Source organism: Pezoporus occidentalis, unplaced genomic scaffold (genome assembly GCF_034315485.1).
Source record: "Pezoporus occidentalis ecotype Australia unplaced genomic scaffold, CSIRO_AGI_Poc_V1 ctg4, whole genome shotgun sequence".
Lineage (NCBI taxonomy): Eukaryota > Metazoa > Chordata > Aves > Psittaciformes > Psittacidae > Pezoporus > Pezoporus occidentalis.
The window spans coordinates 13566027-13587500 of NW_026915724.1; the positions used below are offsets into that span (position 1 = coordinate 13566027).

General features: G+C 37.6%; 1 protein-coding gene across 1 annotated transcript in view; it reads left to right on the forward strand.

The window, feature by feature from the left end:
- Positions 1 to 21474, forward strand: part of CCDC178 (coiled-coil domain containing 178) — a 155341-nt gene that overhangs the window by 132498 nt on the left and 1369 nt on the right. Inside the window, 1 exon segment of the mRNA XM_062633145.1 lies at positions 2089 to 2223. Coding sequence (XP_062489129.1) covers positions 2089 to 2223 — 135 coding nt within the window.

Consider the following 21474-nt stretch of genomic DNA (forward strand, 5'->3'; position numbering starts at 1 on the left):
CCTTTCACTTACAGATCCTTTGAGCTCCCCCAGTCACCATTTTCTTCATCATGTCAAAATAGATATCTTGCAATTATTTCACCTTTTTACAAAAATTAGAGGTTTGATAATCCAGAAATAGTCTTCTACTTAATTAATTTTTCTAGGGCTGAAATGTCATAAGTTGTTCCTCTCTAACCTGCATTCTTTTTCAGACTCCAGAATGGTATCAACCAACACGAGATCTGAAAATAGTTGAAATAACAGCAGAACTGGAGAATAAGGTAGATTTCAGGAAACAAAATAATTCTTAAAACAGGAAGAAAGGAATAGCAGTACTTAGAAGAGGCTCTCCAAGCTGGAAAACGTATTCTTATTTTGGGTTCAGGTTTTGGCTGTAATTCAGATTGATATTTTTATACTTTCCCATTGAGTTTGTCTGCCTTCTCTCATGTTATTTTTAATATACACTGGCAGGTCTCAAAAAAAATATATGTATAAAGATCTGTTTTAATATTTTGCAGCCTCATTTACAAAGATGCAGAGTACTCACCGCTTCCATAGAACCTAATGGGACCTGTGGAAACTCAGTATCTTTGAAAATCAGGCCATTAATTTTGAAAATGTGCATTAATTACTCTCTAGGTTGTAATAGCTCACTTGATATTACTATAATATACATTCTTTTGAAAAAGTATATTTTTCACCTGGTACACTGCGCTGGCTCCCAAAGAGCAGTCATATCTTATCATGTAAAAGGTTCTTTATAACTGATCCAATTATTGACCTGTGGTATTGACCTTAATGAAATGTAATATTTCGAAAGGCACGGTATAATCCATTGTATTAATCTGGTTGACAGGCATATTCTTGAAGGCCTCATGCTAACAATAGATATAGAATTTATCGAAATTATTACTTGATCAAACACAAACCAGTGTGTTCCCACTAAGCAATGATTTCAGTGGCTCAAATTTAAATTTTCTAAATTAAAACTAGTCTAGAGTATGATGTAATGATTGCAGAATTTCCCAAACCCCACAGCTGTTTTCAAAGACGTTCTGTGTTGGTAGATTTTCAGATCTCATTAAAACATTTTTCTTCTAGAGTGAGACCTGCCACACCATGTTTATATGTTCCAAGTGCTTGCAGATTAAGGAAAAACTGGTAACAGTCTTAACTGTAGATTTTAACAATAATTACCATTAGCAAATAGCAAAAGCCTATCAGGTAAGCACTCCTGCACTTCCCCTTGGAATCATTTCAGTTAGGATCCTTTGCACCAAATGCAGTTCCTAGGATAAGTGTTATCTTTTCTATAACTCTATATAAAATCCTCTTTTTTTTAAGTAGTGTCACTCTCAGCTGCCGCATTCAGTGCAATTTAGTGCTGTTAGATGCTTTCATGTCATATGGTTATAGCTGGGTAGATTAATAGGAACTTCTATATGGAAATTTCTTTCCTGTTATTGTTCTCCCTGAGCAGTTGATGGCTAAGTTAATTCTCTTTAGTTTTGTCATGCACTAAAGCACACATTGCCAAGCTATGATAAGCTTTACACAGGGAAAAAAAAAGCTCTTATGTCCATCAAAGTCTTAAACTTGCATTTTAAACTTTGGCCTGACCTGATGTGCCATTCAAAAAGCTTCAAAAGATTATTTTTTTAAGAAAGGTTCAATATGTCCCGAGGCTATCGGTTTTGAGTTAAACTGGGTGAAGTAGAAATATTTTACTCATCAGCTTTGCAGTCACAGAGTTTGCTTCAGCTAGAACAAAACTGCTGAGGCATTTAGAGAAAATTAACCCCCCATCCTGGCAGCCAGATGTGACTGGTTTCTGATGAATGCGCATGAGTGGGCTGAAAAACCAAGAGACTGTGAAATTCCTGTCAGGCCCGTACAGCGCAGAATGGGCTATTGACTGCTTTCTATATTTCCCTCCATCATTCTTCTTGAACACTGCCATTAATTTCCTCTCCTACTCTGACTTGGGAATTTAATTCTTTTTTCCTTGTTTTTTTTTCTTTTTCCCTTCCTCCCTTTCACCTTCTTGCCTCTTCTTCTCCTTGCCTTGACCCCCCACTGGCATCGTTGGTGTTGCTGTCCCAGCTTTGGGCACTGCAGAAGCGGCTGCGCGGGGTGCTGGCAGCACAGCGGAGGCAGCATGGCCTCTCCAACCAGGCTGGGCTGGCGAGGATCCAGGCAGCCTCTCAGGAGAACGCTCAGAAAATATTAGCTGTGCAGGTAGGTGATTGCAGGGAAGTCGGAAAGATCATTCTGATCTAGATTGAAAAGCAAATGATGGGTAGTGTGATGAAGCATTAAAACCATATCCCATCAGAGTTTTATAAATTTTTAACCTCTTTAATAAACTGGAATTGCATGAAGGATGAATTCAGTAAGTTAGCACATATACCATGTGTAGATTGAAAAAAAGGAGGAGATTAGATTTATTTCTCACAAACCTTGGAAAAGATTATTATAAATACATTGGGCACAAATATTAGAAACATAGAGCGGCATTACTATTGCTGCTCAGTTGTTTTAGAAGGTGTTGTTTTGTCCTGGTTTGTGCAAATATTATTTCCATGGTAAACAATATTGTCATTTTCACTGTATTCTTATTTAATTTCTTTAACAGGAGACTATGTTTTAGAAGATTTGCACCTTCCTAACTCAATTATATGATGAATTTCCCTTATTTGTAAAAAAGCAACACTGGGGGGTTATGAGATTTAAAAATGGTTTCCAACGATGATGGTTGCTCATTTTATGACTTGTTTCTGAGATATATGTATTTACTATGGAAAATGACTACTACACAGTATAGTTTGAACGTCCTTTTTCTGTTTTTGCCTTGTGCTATGGTGTCTTATTCATATTTCTGTAAAGCCGCTCCTTTCAATCTCTTCCCATAGTTAATGGCCATAACCAGATGGCGTTTGTGAAGGGTTTTTAAAAGGCTTAAGTGAAAAATTTCTTCAGACTTACTCGTTGCAAAAGAAGTTATGCTGCTGATGCAGCTTAAGTGCAGGATATTCTTACAAGCCTTGTTTTCTGATTTTTAACAGTCAGGCTTTGTGGTATGAGTGTAGAAACAATTTTATTACATTTTAATATTATGTAATTACGCTTTACTGTTAATATCCAATGCATTAAAATAAAATCTAACTTGAATAAGTTCTAGAATCCCATTAAACAGCATCAGCATCATGATCTGATTTCAGTATCTCAGAGGATTTTAATTTTAAAATTCCCAATTTCCATATATGTTGTATTTCTGTAAAAGATGCAGAAAATCTTTGTCATATTAAAATGAGAAACTCAAGAAAAATAATTAAGATTAAAATGTTAATCATATTTTATACTTTATTAATGTTTTAATACTCTTAAATTTATAGATTTTAAAAATTTTCTTTTTTTTTTTTTTTTAATTACTATTGCACTGACCTGTGTACCAGTGAGAGCCGGTAAGTCAGGAACCACACTTTTTTTATTCAAATTATTAAAAAAAAATGGAAAAGCTCCTTTTTGATTTTTTTTTTTGCACGGGGGGGGGTAGCTGGCATGATTTCTGTTTTCTCCTGTGTTCAACTGCTCCAATAGTGAGTGAAGAACAGAGGTGATCGATGCGCAGCCTAAAGCTCATGAATAATAACAGCAGTGACATAGAAGCCACAGGTGGCAGTTGGTTTCCTTACACATGAATCTTTACATTAATCTAATGCTACACGGTATTTTAATAGCTGTACAGTGAACCTCATATGCAAGTGAACTCTCATGTCAGTAAGTGTTCTACGTTACAACAAATGAGATTTGTGGAAATCCTTCACCTTAGCATAAATTTTTCCATGCATGCTGTTCGTGCTGAGAAGCTGTGTCTGTAAATCTTGTCACCCTGAAAAAAACCAAGAAATTAGAAATGGCCTAAAGTAAGCTTTTAGAGCTAAGTCCCAGAAACATTTGGTGGTATTCAGATTTGAGTAGCTCAGACCTACCAAAGACAACATTTTGTTCAGTCTGAAAAATATTCTGTTCCCTATCCACTTTCATTAACCATAACGTACTTTTCTGATATTCTGATGCTTTTCTGGTGTTCTATTATTCTTGCTATGTTTTCATGCAGTTTGACTGATAATAATTTACAAGTAAAATAGCAAAAAAAAGTAAAATATATAAAATTAAAATGGAAACTATTCCAGCTAAGAGCAATTGCCAAGTTGTATAGCAAAGAATTTCCCTCCAGCAATATATTTGTATATTTTAGAGGTTTTGGCAGTGATTTATTTATATATGGACTGGTGTCTGTCTGTATTACTGTCAGATCGACCCATCCTTCTGTCAATTAAGTTCCTACATTGATGACATACAGCATAGTGGCATGCACTTCCAAAATAAAATCCGACAGCCATTCTTTTTTTCTCAGCAAGAAATGCCCTGAGTTTGCTGTTTCTAGTGTCCATCTCACATTAACATGTGGGGATGAGATCCTGCTGTGCTGAGCAGCATGCAGGTGTGCACCGAAACAGTGATTCCCACTCATAAGAGCTTACATCCCAGCAGCTACCTTGACTGGAGCAAACACGAGCAGGTGAATCACAGAGGAAGAGTGAATTAGAAGAGGCAGTAGATACAGTACATTGGCTGCCTAAGTGTTTTCTGATATTTTACAGAATCCATGACAACGGTGAGATCCAAAGAGAGACTTAATGGAGGAGGATTTGGACTTTTCACCAGCTACTTTTAACTAGCAACACGTCACAGTTTTACATAGCAGCAGTGTTTGGGGACAATTATGAGTGCCTCAGACTGGAAGGTGGCTTTGACTGATATTTCATCATCACACTATTAAGCCTGTTTTTAAAAGTCTAGACTTGCCTTCCAATCACTTCCAATGGTGGAGCTGGATGATGATAGTGCTTGTAAGATTTGTGCTTGAGAAGAAACAACTGTGCCTGTATTAAGAAGGTGACATTGCCAAAGCATTAGTGAGGAGGATGTTTCCAGTAGCCAATATTGGTAGAGTTAGTCATCACAATTAGTAAACACCAAAAAAAAAAAAAAATGCAAAACTTTAGGAGGGGTCCCACTTAACATTAAAAAGAAAAATGCTTTTGTTGATGATAAATTGGGAGGAAAAAAAATGCTTCTTGCAGTGATGGCAAGCTTCCTTTTGTATCTGGTCTCAAATTCATTTCAGAAAGAACTATATGCATTACCACTCCTAATTTCTATAAGCACCAAAATTGGTACCATGCCAGAAATTTGCCATTGGTCACCCGCCATACTAGTTAAGCACGGTTTTGAGCTCACTTTCAACTTCAGGCTTCCTTCCCTGTCACACTAACATGTGTGCCTCGGGCTGAGTGTGCCCATTTGCTGAGCTGACTGGCTTTGGTGACTGGGAGTGCTCAGGCTTAGTGCAACGTAGGCAGGGTGTCCCCTGTAGCACATGCTAATGTTCATGTCCCCTTTTGGGGATGCTGCTGTCCCCCAGAAGCAGAAGCATGACCATGAGAGGCTGCCTCATGCCATCTCCTCTTAAATATTGTAGGGCCAGTTTCTCTGCTCTGCCAAAGGAAGCAACGGCAAAGAGTCCCTCGTTTGAGGGTGACCTCATGAATGTTTACAAGTATGTAAAGGGTGAGTGTCAGGATGATGGAGCTAGTTTTTTTTCAGTGATGTCCAGTGATAGGACAAGGGGCAGTGGGTGTAAACTGGAGCATAGGAGGTTCCAGGTGAACATCAGGAAAAATTTCTTTACTGTGAGAGTGACAGAGCACTGGAACAGGTTGCCCAGGGGGGTTGTGGAGTCTCCTACGTTGGAGATATTCAAGGGCCGTCTGGACAAGTTCATGTGTGATGTACTCTAGGCTACCCTGCTCTTGCAGGGAGGTTGGACTAAGTGATCTTTTGAGGTCCCTTCCAACCCTTGGGATTCTGTGATTCTGTGATTCTGTTTGCCTCCTCAGCTCTCTGTTCAGCCTTAGCACCAGCTGTGCACATTTTTGGTCTGCCTGACCCTACTCAGCAGCAGTGCACTTTACCAGGGAATCATAACCAGAACATGCTGCCCTTTAGATGCTCCTCCCTTTGGCTCTCTATTCTGAGAAAGAAGACCAAAACACATTTGTCAATATGTAGCAGAAGTATGCACATGCTTCCTGAGCTCTCACTGTGGTCATGTGACCGGAGACATGTCAAAATTATCCAAAGCACCAACAATATGAGGGTGAACCACAAAAGCAGAATTATGCCTGTCAACCTCTAGTAAATACTAGCTTTTCCCAGTTTTTGTTAAGGGTCATTAGTCTGTATTGTATGTGGTGACATTAAAAGGGGTGGGGTTTTTCAAAATGCCATTTTAATTTTTACTATGCTCCTTTTATTTCAATTGAACTTTTAAATATACATACTCCCTGGGTTTTATCATGATCCTTGTAGCAATTTTGCTTTTCAAACATTTAATATTTGCTTTGGAAATAGGAATGATCAGCTGATTATTCAGTGTCCGTGTGTTCTGTGAATATACTTCTCACAGGGAAAAAAATTGAAATTTTAAATTGCAGCATTTCAATTGTGATGTTAAAAAGGATAAGAGATTCTTCCATAGTAGTAGTGAAGCACAAATATTTTGTCAATCAGCTCAAATGCTAGATCAGAGAACAATGACTGAAATGATTTATACATTCAATTTTGTCTCTTCATTTGTTTCATTTTTCATAGAGCAAAGTGCAGGACTGTTTCTTGGGCAAGTCTATTTCATCTTCTGGTGCTTTACCTTTCTTCTAACCCATTTCAAGTTTTTAAAATTCCTTCACTGCAGTCCAATTGCAACCAGGGGCAGAATTTGAGGGATGAGAATTGCAGCGCATGAAGTGCATTAGAAGTACATTAGAAGTGCACGAGCACTGCTCTGCTTTTCTTTCATTCCTGGCAGTTTGCATACATGCTTAATGGCTCTGAAAAGAGACTTTGTTTTTATCCTAGTAGTCAAAGTTCTATGAGTCCTGACACTTGCTCTTCACCTAAACTTAATTATCTTTATAGTCAAAGGACATCGTACGTGGTAAGAGAGGAGCAAAGTATTTCTGAAGTTAGTAACAGCTTTCCTTCAAACAAAAGCTTCACAGAGATCTCTTGACTTGAAGAAATGAGGAAGCAATGTGGGGAAAATTTCACCATCACGGTGCAGTCCATATTCTGTAGTTTGGTTGGAGAATTTCAGTCCTCAAAAATCCTTCTACAATTACAAAATACATTTTTACCTCAGCAGAAAGTACTAAAAATAATCTCTTGAATTTAGGAAAAAAAATGATAAAAATGTAAAACCTTTTCTTCCACAAGTGTACAGGCAAGTTATTTGTTATGTTAATGGCTTTTGTTTTCCCAATAATGTTTTGCAGTTTCAATAACTTGGCTCTTGAGTAAGTTCAATTAGCTATCTAATTGCAAAAATGATATATGATGGCAGGTGTAGCTTTATTTGGGACTGTGGCTGCACATTAATCCTGACAGTCTTCAATTTAGTCTATCCTTTTAGATGATTTATCTTGACTATATTTATGCTAGAATTATTTGGGGGCCAACATGCTAACAAAAAAGATAACATCATTGCCACCCTCATTCTAACTTTAAAGCATTGCATATATACTTTTAATGATGGTGGAATAACGAAAGTACATTTTTTAATAAATACAAGATTATTGGCTTAGTTTTTAATACCTCTGCACCTTTAATAGCCGTTCCAGACAGTGTAAAGGGATATAAAATAGATCGTCAGGATTTAGAGTTTGGAAACTTCTTAGTTGGTGGCAGTTTTACCTGTTTTCATCAAGTGAAAATTGCTACATAAGGCACAAAGGAATGAAGCATTAACCCCCAGAGTGTCACTTTGACTGCAGAATGCTGTGATTATTTATACATTTTCCACAGTTTTATTCACATTGATTGATTAACCTGAAACCTTTACAAAACTTTTTGGCAAAGCTGCTGTAGTGCAAAATAATTCCACTGTACTGAACTACACCAGTTTACACTAGAAAAGAGTTCTGATCTAATTTGCATTGTCTTTATCTGAGCAGTTTTGCAGAGATCACCAAAGAAAGGACTGTTCTTTGCTAAGGCATTGAAACTTTACTGAATCTACTGCAGGCATCTCAGAGGGTAGTGCATCTTACCAGAAGAAATGTTTTACTGACTGGAAAATCTGTGGTTTTCATGGCACCCTGTTCTATCTGATCTTTAAGAGCAGGTGCAGTTCCACTTTGGCCAGGACCAACCATGATTCTGTGTATTACAAGCAGGGTTTGCTCATTTGCTTTCTGAAAGCTGCTCATTCTTGTTTCTTAGCTGTCAGATGGTAGTCAATTTAAGTACATCTTTTGTTCTCTAACTTAGTAACACAGGTGTGTTATGGTGTCTCCCAGGGCTGATGCACTTCCAAATCTGTATGCCTTCTCTTTTATTTTTCTCTCTTATGGGCTGAGTTATCACCATTTATGCTGATTACACTCAGTTGTGTCTTTTTTGCCTGCTGATTTCACTTTAGCAGTCTTGCTGTTTCTGCCTTGTCTTGGAGACATATGGGGATGGATGACAGATAACTTTACTTAAGAGGACATGGCTGCACACCTTTTAATTAGTTCTAAGCTTTTGTATTTATTCACATTTATTCATAGTAACCTTAAAATGTTGAAATTAAATTTTTCTGATTTTATTATTAATTTATAAAGTATTTATTTGGTACAGTTAAAGGGTAATTGAGATCAAGTATCCTTTGCTTAAAAAATTTGTTTGAAAAGTTGTTACTTGGTGAATCGGTTTCTACAGAAACATTGAAATCAGCATCCAGTATATAGTTTCTAAAAATATATGGCTTTCTTCTCAAAAGTTTATGAATTTTGAATAATAACTGGAATTTCACAAAATATGATCTCACCTTTAATATCAATCCCTAAAGTGATTCCTTTTGTCTAGACTTTTCTAGATGGAATTTATGACCATGACTAGCATTCACAAAAATCTTTGCATTTACTTAACAGGTAGGAGTAGTGGCAGTTACAGCTGCCATGGAATAGACACACAGAATGTTCATGACCATTTATTTTGTTGCTCCATGATGAGCGGGACCTTTCTAGCGAGATAGTGGAAACTACTCTCAAAATAAGCTAAATTCATAGAAGAAATTGGAACCTCATTTATTTCTTTGCCTCATTTTCATTGTCTGTGATTTTGCTTATGACATGGCAAATCTTTGATATCTTTATTCTGATGTAATCTCCTTTTAACATTTTTTAAGTGATGTGTACATATAATTTGGCACAATTCAGTTGCACTTAGGTTTTTATGCCACTTATGCCTTAATGCGCCAAGCACCTTATGCTTCTCATAAATCCTACTTTTCAAAGCATCATGTCCAAAGGCTTATATAACCACAAACATTGCACAGGAACACCTGTAGTGTCCTTAACTGTCATAATTCTTCTATGGCCTCACTTGAAAGTTTCACTACGTGTAGCAAATATGTGAATCAATTTGTTCAGACGTGTGCCTGCCACCCAAAAGTTCTAGTGTACAGTAAGAAGATAAAGAGCTCTGCTAGTTGCCTGTCAATGAGGGAGGCTAGAAGATTGTCTCTGCAAACAGATTTGTCTCATATAAGATTAACCTGGCCAGGATTATTGTGGCGATAAATCATTTAGTTTGCTTGCAGGTGTACATTTTCAATGTACAGTTTTTGTGTAGAAATACATATCACTAAAAATTACGACCTAAGAGAAAAGAGAAGGATGGCATTTAATCTAGGAGATTTAGTTTTAAATTTCTTTTAAAAGAAGAATTCCTAAGAGTTACATTTCTTCAGTATTCACCACCACTTACTGTAATCTATTCTTGCATATTACCAAAATTGTTGTAGTAATAATAGTACTAATAACCAGAATAGTAATAATACTAATTACCCGCTTTCTTACATTTTATTACATGCATACACAGAAATGTCTTATTCATTTAAAATATGCTGAGTAATAAAAATGTATAGGTTGGGGCTTTTAGTAGTGAAAGACAAATTTACAGAATTAAATGTTTACTACTTGCAACTTGGTATCTGGCTCTAACAGATGATAAGATTACTGAACAAACTTCATTTCTCATTGAGCAAAAATTAGTCTCCCATTGAAGAGACATAGAATCCAGAAATACAGACTATGAATTCATGTTCTTCGCACCTGTAACTCTGGTAACTTAATATTTGGGGGTCAAACACTCAAAACTCTATGAGGAACTGGCAAGCTTATTATCTCTGCTGCTTTTATTGTCAGCAGGGCTACTCAAACCAATAGGTCTTAAATGACAAGAAGAGACAAATTGCGTGACTTCCAGCTTCTTCAAAATTGATCCACCGAGTCATGTCACAGCTACAACAATCTTTAAGCTTCAGATTATTCGCCATACTCCCTGACAGAAAGAAACTTGATAGAATAAAAATGTGCTGAAACACTGTATCACGAATTGAAAAATTATCAAAGAAGCATTAAAGTTGTCATGCTTGAGGCCTTTTCCAGAATCTGAAGACCACTGTATTTCTGTTTCTTGAAGCAACATAGATTTTATTTTTTTAGTTAAATAATTAAAATCTGTGTTGAAGTGTTTACACAAAATAGGCTGAATTATATTCACAGAAATAACTACAATCCTAAAATTTCTCAATTGAGCACAATGGTTTTGTAATCTTAAGGATTTTCTAAGATATTTTTTAAACTCTGAAATTTCCAAGGGTATAAACCATATTAAATATTTTATTAATATTGACACTTTTATCATCAAAAGAATTAGTGCCAATACACTTATCTGGAACTTGAACTAATGGAGTAAATGACAACTGTAGCAGGCTGTTGTCTATTGCTTTTTCATTAATTTATTGCTCAGGCTTTTATCTAATCGAAGTCTCTCCAGCTCATGGTCTCTGCTTTTCCCAACCTTGTGCCTGTGTTGTGTCTCATCCCAGAGGAATGTCAGACCTCTGTCCTGCACCTGACTCATTCCCAGATTGCTGGCACAGCCATTTTTGCTCTCCCTTCAAGCTCCTTTTCCAGCCTTAATCTGTGGCACTACCTACTGATCACCAGTATTCTCTGTTTCCTTACTGCTTCCTCAAGTACCAGCCTCTGTCATTTTTCCAAGCAATAGTCACCTTCTTCTACCTCTCGGCCTTTGAGACTTGACAATACCAGTCTCTACCCTCGCCTGAAAGAGAACTGACAGTTTTCCTTCTCTGCAGCCCAATTTTATCTCCTTGTGAGCCTTCTCCAAATCTAACTGTTGCTCCATTTTGGCTCTTGTTCTTTCATATTCGAATCAAACAATCCGCTCCTTCTGCAGCATCTACTAGTCAAAATGTCCTGCACAAGCAGGACTCATTTACTCTAAGGCCCCTAGACCCAACCCAAACCATAGCAGTCCTGAGAGACTCCTGCTGGAGAAGCCTTACCTATTGCAAGGCTCAAGTATGTAAAAAATGTAGTTTTCAGAGCTACAGAGTTCAAATTTACACTTACCAGGGACACACAATCTGTGTTTTCAGAGCCTTGTGGCTCTGAAATTTTGTAGCAGTGTTTTAAATTTACTAAAGAAAGCGTTTGAGCCCAATGCCTAAATTCTGGATAAATGGGTTAAAAAAAACCAAACATGTAAAAGCAGATAAAGTAAACGCTTGGCAATTTCCTTAAGTTGATCTCAGCCCTACCTACAATTCAGGAAATCCTTCTTATTATAGAAAAATTAATTGAAGTGGTTTAAACATCAGTCATTCAAAATCCAACAATAATTAATTCAATTCCTCCTAGCAGAATGATAGGAATCCTTGATTCTCTTTACAGAGCTTAGCTGCCTTGGTTTGAGTAAGTTTGTTGTGAGGATCTGAGACAATATGGGAAAGCACATACACAACCAAAATATCACAGAGTATCTTGTTTTGGTTTGTTGAAAAATTGTGGGTTTTTACTTCAAGAAAAGCTTAACCATATCTCACCTGTAACATTATTTTTCTAAATCATGTTTTGTCCTGATTGGAGCAATAGTACTAAAGAGCAGAAAAGCCATAGTTTTCTTAAGAAATGCTGGCTGAACAAGAGAAAACAGTATGTGAATAAACGTTATGTTTCCACCAGCTGTGCTGGTAAATACCTGTATAACAACAGGGCAAACAACCTTCTAAATAGCTCCATTTAATACAAAATGCTGTTTCTGAGACTTTTACACTAAAATAATGATACGTGTCTGAGTACTGTGCTCAAGCTTAAGGCCAAATTATAGGTAACATGGAGGTTTATGATGATGATTGTGTAGGTCATAAACCTTTCTTTTGAGACCTTGGCCAAATATGACAAACCTCTTGAAGGCTGATCATTTGGATCATAAAATTCCTTTGTAAGTAAAACTAGAACAGGTTTGCATGTTCTCACTCCTTCAGGAAGCCAATGGTAATTTTGAATGACAAGAGAGAACAGCAATGAGCCGACAAGTAAGATGGTTATTCAGTTGTTATGTGTCAAAAAGAAAATGAAACTATACTTCATAGATTCGCTTTTCCAGCAATTGACAGAAGCCTTCAGTTTACAATTAAGAAAAGTTAAATGAAGCCCATTTTTAGGAAGACAAGATTAAGGATAGGACTTATGAAGTTGCACTGTTGCCAAATGAGCAAATGCTTATCTCTGGTTTTCTAAGTAAAAACTAAGAAATTAAATTTCTTTATCCAGTATAGTGAATAAATAATCAGAGAAATAACATTTTTTAAATTAATGATTCAACCTTGCAACATCACTTTGGGCTATATCTGAAGTTTAGTAACCTCCTTCTACCCATTTTAAACATACATCAAAACACAGGTTTAATGATGAACTGTTTGCATGTTGTAAGCTCCATTTTTGGCAGCTCTTCTGTTTTTGTCGTCACCTGAATTAATTACGGTAGTTCAGAACATCTCTAGTAAACATGCTGATATATCATAGATTATAAACTCATCTGCTGAACTCTTAAGTATGGTTGCAAAGTAGATTATTTTATTTAAAGACACCAGTTTAAAAAATTTAGACATTTAATTTAATTATCTTCTCCCAGAAGTATAAGAAGAAATCAGAATCCTAGTGTGAATAGCATTATACTTGCATAAGAAAGCGTACAGGAGCATTTTTGCCACAAACTCAATAATTTTAGCTATAATCACTAACTATGTTTTTGTTTTACAGAACCAGTATGATTTGGAAAAAGAATAAAATTGCTTTTAAAGTACAAAAATAATTATGAACCACTTGAAATGTAATGTCTGTATTTTATTTCTCATCAGAATTCATTAGTGTGTAACATCAATAATTTAGCCCATCATTTGCCAACACTGACTTGGCTCAGTAGTTCAATCATGTAACCCTGTAAACTCACTTTCCATTAAAATGAATGTTGCTGACAAAGGATAACTAAAGAGATACTTCATTTATTAGCTAAAGAGATACTTCATTTATCAACATTTTTAAATTAGGAGTTTGGGACCACAGACACTTAGCTGGATAAATTATACAAAGGGATCTTTGCATTAGGCCTAAAGATGTTTGTAGAATCAAATACAATGTTATCCAGAATTATAACTGCCTTTCATTTGTGTAACATGCAATTCACAGTATACTATTCCAGAAACCAACAGAGCCACCTGCAGAGAATCAAATGACCTACCGGAATGAAATCCTCACTGTCATGTGCAAAATTATAAAATGTGTAATAGTTGTCCCCTCTTTTGATTGACTCAATCAAGCATTTCCCATGGAAAACTCCTTACAAGAAACTTCTCACAACAGGCACTATAATTTCTCAGAGTTGCATTTGAGGTGTTAAATGCTCTACATTATTTCACTATGAGCAGCTTCTTCAAATCCAGTCATTATCTTCTCCAAATGCATCCTTTAAAAACATTCAGGTTTCAGATGCGGTGTCTCGGCTTGTTGATTCTCTGGCCTTTTTCCTACCCACTTATCCTTTCTTACAATGATACTGGCTTCATTTTCTAAACTTCAGTCCTTTTTTTTTCTAACATACTGAAACTTGGACATAAACATTTCTTTTTTTGAAATAAATAGCTACCTGAAACATGCGAGGACAAAGTTAGGAGTAAAATCAGAACCTCTCACATCATGTCTTTTGCCTGTGCCTGGGAAGATAGATCTGGAAACCAAATCCTTCCTGAGGACAAATCAGTAAACATCTGTCACAGGACTGACATAACATGGCTGTCATCTGACTGCATACTCTGGAGGGCTGCTGCTAACGGTACAGAAGGAACCAATTGAGGACATAAGCAGAAAGCAAATAAAAATGTTACAGTACCAGTTTGGTGCAAGCCACCACATTCCTGTCCAATTCCCTTTACTATTTTCTGTCTATTTAAGTAGTGTGTACATGAATTCTCTAGAAAATCTTCCCATCCTTATCCTTTTCTCAAACTTTGAGTTGAAGGCATTCTAGAGACAAGAACCACTCCTGCTTTGAGCGATGTTCTAAATAAATCCTGTTAGTCTCTGTGCTCACAGGCTGTTATAAATGCATTCTTATGATGCTCTGGGCTGAGGAGAGAGGGATCAAATTTAGGTCTTCATTTGTAAGTGTTGTCATAAGAAGTATTTTTTTTTAAATGAATGGGATATTTCTCTGAGCCTGAGCACTGTGGTAACTGAGAATGTATGTGTTAGCAAAGCAGAAAGCTCTATTAGAGATAAAGGCAAAGAAACTACTATCCACAAACTCAGAGGAACTTTGCACAATGAAATCTTTTTTGTATTTTTTTCTCTTTTTTGTGAGTGGAGAGTGGGGTGGAAAGGATTATGAATTAAAGAGCTCCTCAGTTCTCAAGAATAATGTTGAAGAAAACGAGAACAGAAGCTTTTCTTTTTTATTAGTGCTCTATTTCTCACCTATAATATTTAGTATTGCTGCAAGGGTACGCAAGTGTATCATCACTTGAATCAGCACCAGTTTTGGTGCTCCAACTGGTACCAGAGCAATAAGCTGAGAGTCAAATACTCAGGAAGAGCGGGTTTTTTGTTACGTTTAACTCTCCTCCAAAACTGGGATGGGTCACAGCAGCTTCACTGGGTTGCTTTAGCATACCAGCTCATCACAGCTATCATGAAATTTTATTGGAGTGTTTTAATTATCCATAATAACTCCAGAAAATCTCCTTTTTCACTTGGCACAGATTTTTCAAAGCTATGTGTTTTAGTTTTGTTACGATTTCTAAAATAAGAAAATAAAAAGGTACACCAAACAGGGTGCTTTACTCCAATTAATTTAGGGGCTAAGAAATCTTGCAAAACAAAAAATATACTTGAACCTGGTCCCATTGAAATCAATGATGAAGTTAGGCTGGCTTCCTTAGATACAGGACTATTTTCCTCAGGGTGAGGGCAGAACAATCTGAGTCAATATATATTCTCTCACTACGTTACCTTGTAATGAAACTTATAGTAAGGGCTAAAATCACATCTGTGTTTAAAAAGTAAGTGTTGTGGTGATAGTTTTGTTATAATCTTGATGGCCTAAGAACATAAGTAAGGCATTATTTTATGAGGCAAGGCACTATATTTATTAGACTGGAAAAAAAGACAAGCTTTTGAGTACACAAGCCCTTCCTGTTAGCATAATTCCTTGTATCTTAGCTAGCTATCTGGGATGATGTTGAGAATTATGTTCTCAGTTTCAGTGATATATTCATTGCTAATCAAATTATCACTCAGTTCAAAATGTATATATATATGCAGCAAAGACTTTCACCTCTAATCTGGTCTCACTTAGTTCTCAATATCTTGTTTAACACACTTTAATAATAATTTACCACATTTTGAAGTGACTCCTTTGATTTATACAGATGATGGTTCTAGCCACCTTTCTTTTCTATTTGTTTCTCATTCTTTTTAATTCCAAATTCTTTCTCCTTAATAGAGATTGAAAGGAAAAATTTGGAGGAGAAGAGGAAAGAAATTATTTGACTAGATAGGTGAGATTAGCAATCTAAAATGTGGTGATGCAGTCTTCTAAAAGAATTTATAGTTTTTTTTCTTTTTTTCTAATGTTCTCAGTTCCACATACCTCAAGGATAAAAAAAAAAAATAATTTGTTTCTTCTATTGATCATCAAAGACCTGAGATTTTCCTGTATATAAACCATCAGAATTTTTCACTGCTTTATAGTTCCATTGACAGAATATGATTCAGAAGCTCAATCTGTAATAGCCTGACACTGTCAGTGTCATTCTGACAGATACAATGCTGCCCAGTAATCACTCAGGTTCAGAAGTCGCGCACTTTAGCTTTGCCAGCAGGATTTCTGCCTTACTAAGATCAACACACAGAAAAGTGGACTGTTTGGGCTGCCATTCCATTTGGAATAATTTAAGAAACCATTTAAGAAAACAATTAACCATTTCTAATCATGAGATGGTCGAGTTCAAGTTCCTCAGGACAGTGAGAAGAGCGTGCAGCAAGCTCACTACCCTGGACTTCAAGAGAGCAGACTTCGGCCTCTTCAGGAACCTGCTTAGTTTCCATGGAACAAAGACCTAGAGGGCAGGGGGGCCCCAGACTGTTGGTTGATATTCCAGGACCACCTGCTGCAAGCTCAGGAGTGTTGCATTCCAACCAGAAAGAAGTGCAGCAGGAGGGCCAGGAGACCTCCTTGGATGGATAAGGAGCTCTTGAGGAAAATTCAAATGAAAAAAGAGGCTTATAGTAAGTGGAAGCAAGGACAGGTGGCCTGGGAAGAGTACAGGGATGTTGTCCGGGAAGCTAGGAACCAGGTTAGGAAAGCTAAGGCCCGGTTAGAATTAAACTTGGCTAGGGATGCTAAGGGTAACAGGAAGGGATTCTACAGGTACATAGCAAATAAAATACAGACTAGGGAGAATGTAGGCCCCCTCAGGAAGCTCTCGGGAGACCTGGGTACACAGGATTTGGAGAAGACTGAGGTTCTGAATGACTTCTTTGCCTCAGTCTTCACTGGCAAAGGTTCTGACTACAGCACCCAAGTCTTGGAAGGCAAACACAGGGACTGTGAGAATGAAGACCTTGGACCCACTGTAGGAGAGGATCTGGTTCGAGACCATCTTAAAAATCTGAACGTGCACAAGTCCACAGGACCTAATGAAATCCGTCTGCGGGTCCTGAAGGAGCTGGCAAATGAAGTTGCTAAGCCACTGTCCATCATATTTAAAAAATCATGGCAGTCAGGTGAAGTTCCTGATGACTGGAAAAAGGGAAATATAACCCCCATTTTCAAGAAGGGGAAAATGGATGACCCGGGGAATTACAGACCAGTCAGTCTCACCTCTGTGCCTGGCAAAATCTTGGAGCAGATTCTCCTGGAAGGCATGCTAAGGCACATGAAAATCAACAAGGTGCTTGGTGACAGCCAGCATGGCTTCACTAAGGGGAAATCCTGCCTGACCAATTTGGTGGCCTTCTATGATAGGGCTACAGAACTGATGGACAGGGGTAGAGCAGTTGATATCAGCTACCTGGACTTGTGCAAAGCGTTCAACACTGTCCCACACGACATCCTTGTCTCTAAATTGGAGAGACATCAATTTGATGGATGGACCACTCGGTGGATAAAGATCTGGCTGGATGGCCGCACACAGAGTTGTGGTCAATGGCTCAGTGTCCAGCTGGAGACCAGCAATGAGTGGTGTCCCTCAGGGATCGGTGTTGGGACCGGTCTTGTTCAACATCTTTGCTGCTGACATGGACAGTGGGATTGAGTGCGCCCTCAGCAAGTTTGCCGATGACACCAAGCTGTGTGTTTTGGTTGATACCCTGGAGGGCAGGAATGCCATCCAGAGGGACCTCGACACACTTGTGAGGTGGGCTGATGCCAACCTTATGAAGTTTAACCCTGCCAAGTGCAAGGTCCTACACCTGAGTGGGAGCAATCCCAGGCACAGCTACAGGTTGGGCAGAGAAGAGATTCAGAGCAGTCCTGCGGAGAAGGACTTGGGGGTGCTGGTCGATGAGAAAATGAACATGAGCTGCCTTCAGTGTGTGCTTGCAGCCCAGAAAGCCAACTGTATCCTGGGCTGCATCAAAAGGAGTGTGACCAGCTGGTCAAAGGAGGTGATCCTGCCCTTCTACTCTGCTCTTGTGAGACCTCACCTGGAGTATTGTGTGCAGTTCTGGTGTCCTCAACATGAAAAGGAACAAGTCCAGAGAAGGGCCACGAGGATGATGAGGGGACTGGAGCACCTCCTGTATGAAGACAGGCTGAGGAAGTTGGAGCTGTTCAGCCTGGAGAAGAGAAGGCTGCGTGGAGACCTCATAGCAGCCTTCCAGTATCTGAAGGGGGCCTATAGGGATGCTTGAGAGGGACTCTTCACTAGGGACTGTAGTGATAGCACAAGGGGTAACGGGTTAAAACTTAAACAGGGGAAGTTTGGATTGGATATAAGGAGGAAGTTCTTTACTGTGAGGATGGTGAGGCACTGGAATGGGTTGCCCAGGGAAGTTGTGAATGCTCCATCCCTGGCAGTGTTCAAGACCAGGTTGGACAAAGCCTTGGGTGGCATGGTTTAGTGTGAGGTGTCCCTGCCCATGGCAGGGGGGTTGGAGCTGGGTGATCTTGAGGTCCTTTCCAACCCTAACAATTCTATGATTCTATGGAGGCAGCTGAAGGCTTGGACACTAATGTCCTTGGCAACCTGATGGAGAGAAATCTAAATGAGCCACCCCATGACTTTCCCCCCTTCCTGCCACACTCCTTGGTCTGGAATAGTACATGTTTATTCTGCCCTTATACTCTTCTCTATATAGCATCTCATCATGCCCATTGGTGAGAAGAAAACAGTAGGTTAGATGGACTGTTTGTTTAACTCCATATTTGCTGTTCATATCTTACTGTATTTTGGAAAAATTAGAACCTCAACACTAATTTTGCTGGCTTTAAAGCAAAATATGCATTTTCCAACTTGACATTCACTTTTTATTGATAGCTCTATTCTTATTATTCATATGTTTTTCTGCATACTTTTCTGATTATCTTGTTGATCTACTATATCCATGTATTTCAGATATTCTGCATCTTCATCAAAAGATTTTTTGCAGCTGTTATCCCTTTTTCACCTCAGGAAGCACATTAAATTATCTTTTTTTTAGAACTTCTTTTCTAAGTAACTTTAAAATGTAACATATGAGAGAACAAGTTTGTACAAAATGTGAATCATAACTGGGTATGTACCACAACTGGGAAAAAGCTGATTCTCCAGGACTTAATTTTAAAAATATTCCAAGTTATAATACTCATCAGACAATAGTATTTTGCCCATCTAAGTTAAAATATTTGAAGATAAATCTTACTGGAAATTGAGCTTCAAGCACTGGTCCAGCAGCTATTTGACTATAGGCATCATGTTTCAAGACAGGAATTTACATGGCCAAAGTTCATTCCCTGTTTTTTTTTCCCATTCTTTCCTCCAGCAGATGAGTCCTTCTAGGCTTCCAGAAAGGAGAATTGTTATAAAGTAGATCTCACCAACAAAAGTATGAAGTTACCTCTTTTTAAAGTTTTGCACTCTGGCTCAGACATCCCCATGTCGTACCTGGCTGTTTCTACAATGTGTTAGGTAGAACAGCTGAAAAATGAAAAGCCAGTAAGGACTATTAAAGACTCAGGGCCTGATTTTGATAGTTTTCTGTGTTTAAAATCCATTAGTTTCATTACAGTGACACCTAATTTACATCAGTATGAAAATCAAGCATTAGGTTTCCCTTGTATTTTTAGTTTTTATTTCTAGTGATTTGAGAGACACTAGTATATGATACTGTCAGACTAATGGAACAAATTGAAGATGAGTGACCATATTTTATGCCATTATATATTTAAAATAAATGTTTTCCATTTCTATAATTAAATCATGATATTTTTTCCCCCACTGAAATGCTAATAGAGCATATGACCGTCATAAACTTAAATTACTTGGTACATTGTAAAATGCAGCTTCCTTCCCAACAAGATGAACTGTTCTAGAAAAAGGAGCGGAAATTTTCCTATGACGCAACGCTTTATAAACATATGATCAAAATGACAACTAGAATAAAATTAAGTACTTCCTCAGTAACAACTATGCTGGAAATCAAATTGCTGTCCCACTGAAGTCTACAGACTAATCTGAGAATTTATTTTACATGAACATAATCCAATAATATAAATCATTCACGGAAGTGAGATCAGAGATATACTGTAGAGGTGAAGTATTTTTTGTAATTTCAGGAGGGACAGAATACACCCACAGTTCTCAGTTTTCAGTTAAAGAGAACCCAGACACATGCTAAGCCTTGGACCTAGACAGATGCATCACTTTGTCAATGAGCCAGCACAGAAAATTTTCATTTAAGACAATTCAACCTAATCTTAAATGTTTTATTAAATCTATTTTGAAATCAAGTCAGTGTCATTAATAAATAAAATCATTTGATGATTAGTTTCTCCACTTGTAAACGTTAGTTATTAAAATGACATTCAGCTACATTTACAATATATGTTAATATTACCTTCAATTTATTACTTACAGATAGTACATCAGATCCAAATAAAAGGTACTGATACTCCAGACAAGATTTTTCTGGTGGTGGTTGTTTCAGTTACACACAAAACCCAACTGAATCGTTGAACTGCACCCAATTCCAGGGAATCTTTAGAAAACAGAACACTAAGAAAAGTGACACTGGTTCCAATGTTAGCTTCTCTACTGAGTGTAAACTGCAGCAAAATCTTGGAAAATCAAAACAGTAAATCAATGAAATAATCTTACCACTCTTTTTTCCTTTCCTGTCATCTTTCTTTTGAGTTTTACCCATTTAGATATTTCAGCCAAATCTTATTATTGCTGCATTTGGCTACAGCACCATTACACTCCTGCCTTTCTCAGGGATAGTGGCCCAGTGTATTTACTTTTGATTTACATTTGCATTTCTCTCCCAATTGTACATTCCTTTGCTTCAGAGTAGGAAGTAATTGGCATTTTCTTACACAACTCCTTTTTTATTAGTTAACAGTTATGAAGATTGGGCTGCCTCAGTGTGATCAAGTGAAGACTTACCTGTTCAAGATTCTGACAAATCTGTCAGAGACATAAGGAGGCCTCCTTGTAATTTTCTTAGAGCAGGGTCCTTTACTTATTGGAATAATCTCTTGTGTGATATGGCAGGCTGGGAGTACTGGGCAAAGAAACATGTCTTATAGAACCAGCTCTTACAGTAGTATCTACATGTGCTAATGACCAAAACATCTGCCTTTCATGGTTGTTGCTTGATTACATCATCAGAAGTGACTTCCTAAATCACTGTAATATTTGGTAGAATTCTGAGGAGCAACAGAATGTATTGAAAGTTTGCTTTTCTACAAACTTCTTTTAAAGGAGATACTGTGACAGGGTCAGACCTAGCTGTGCTGGGAGTGGGAGTG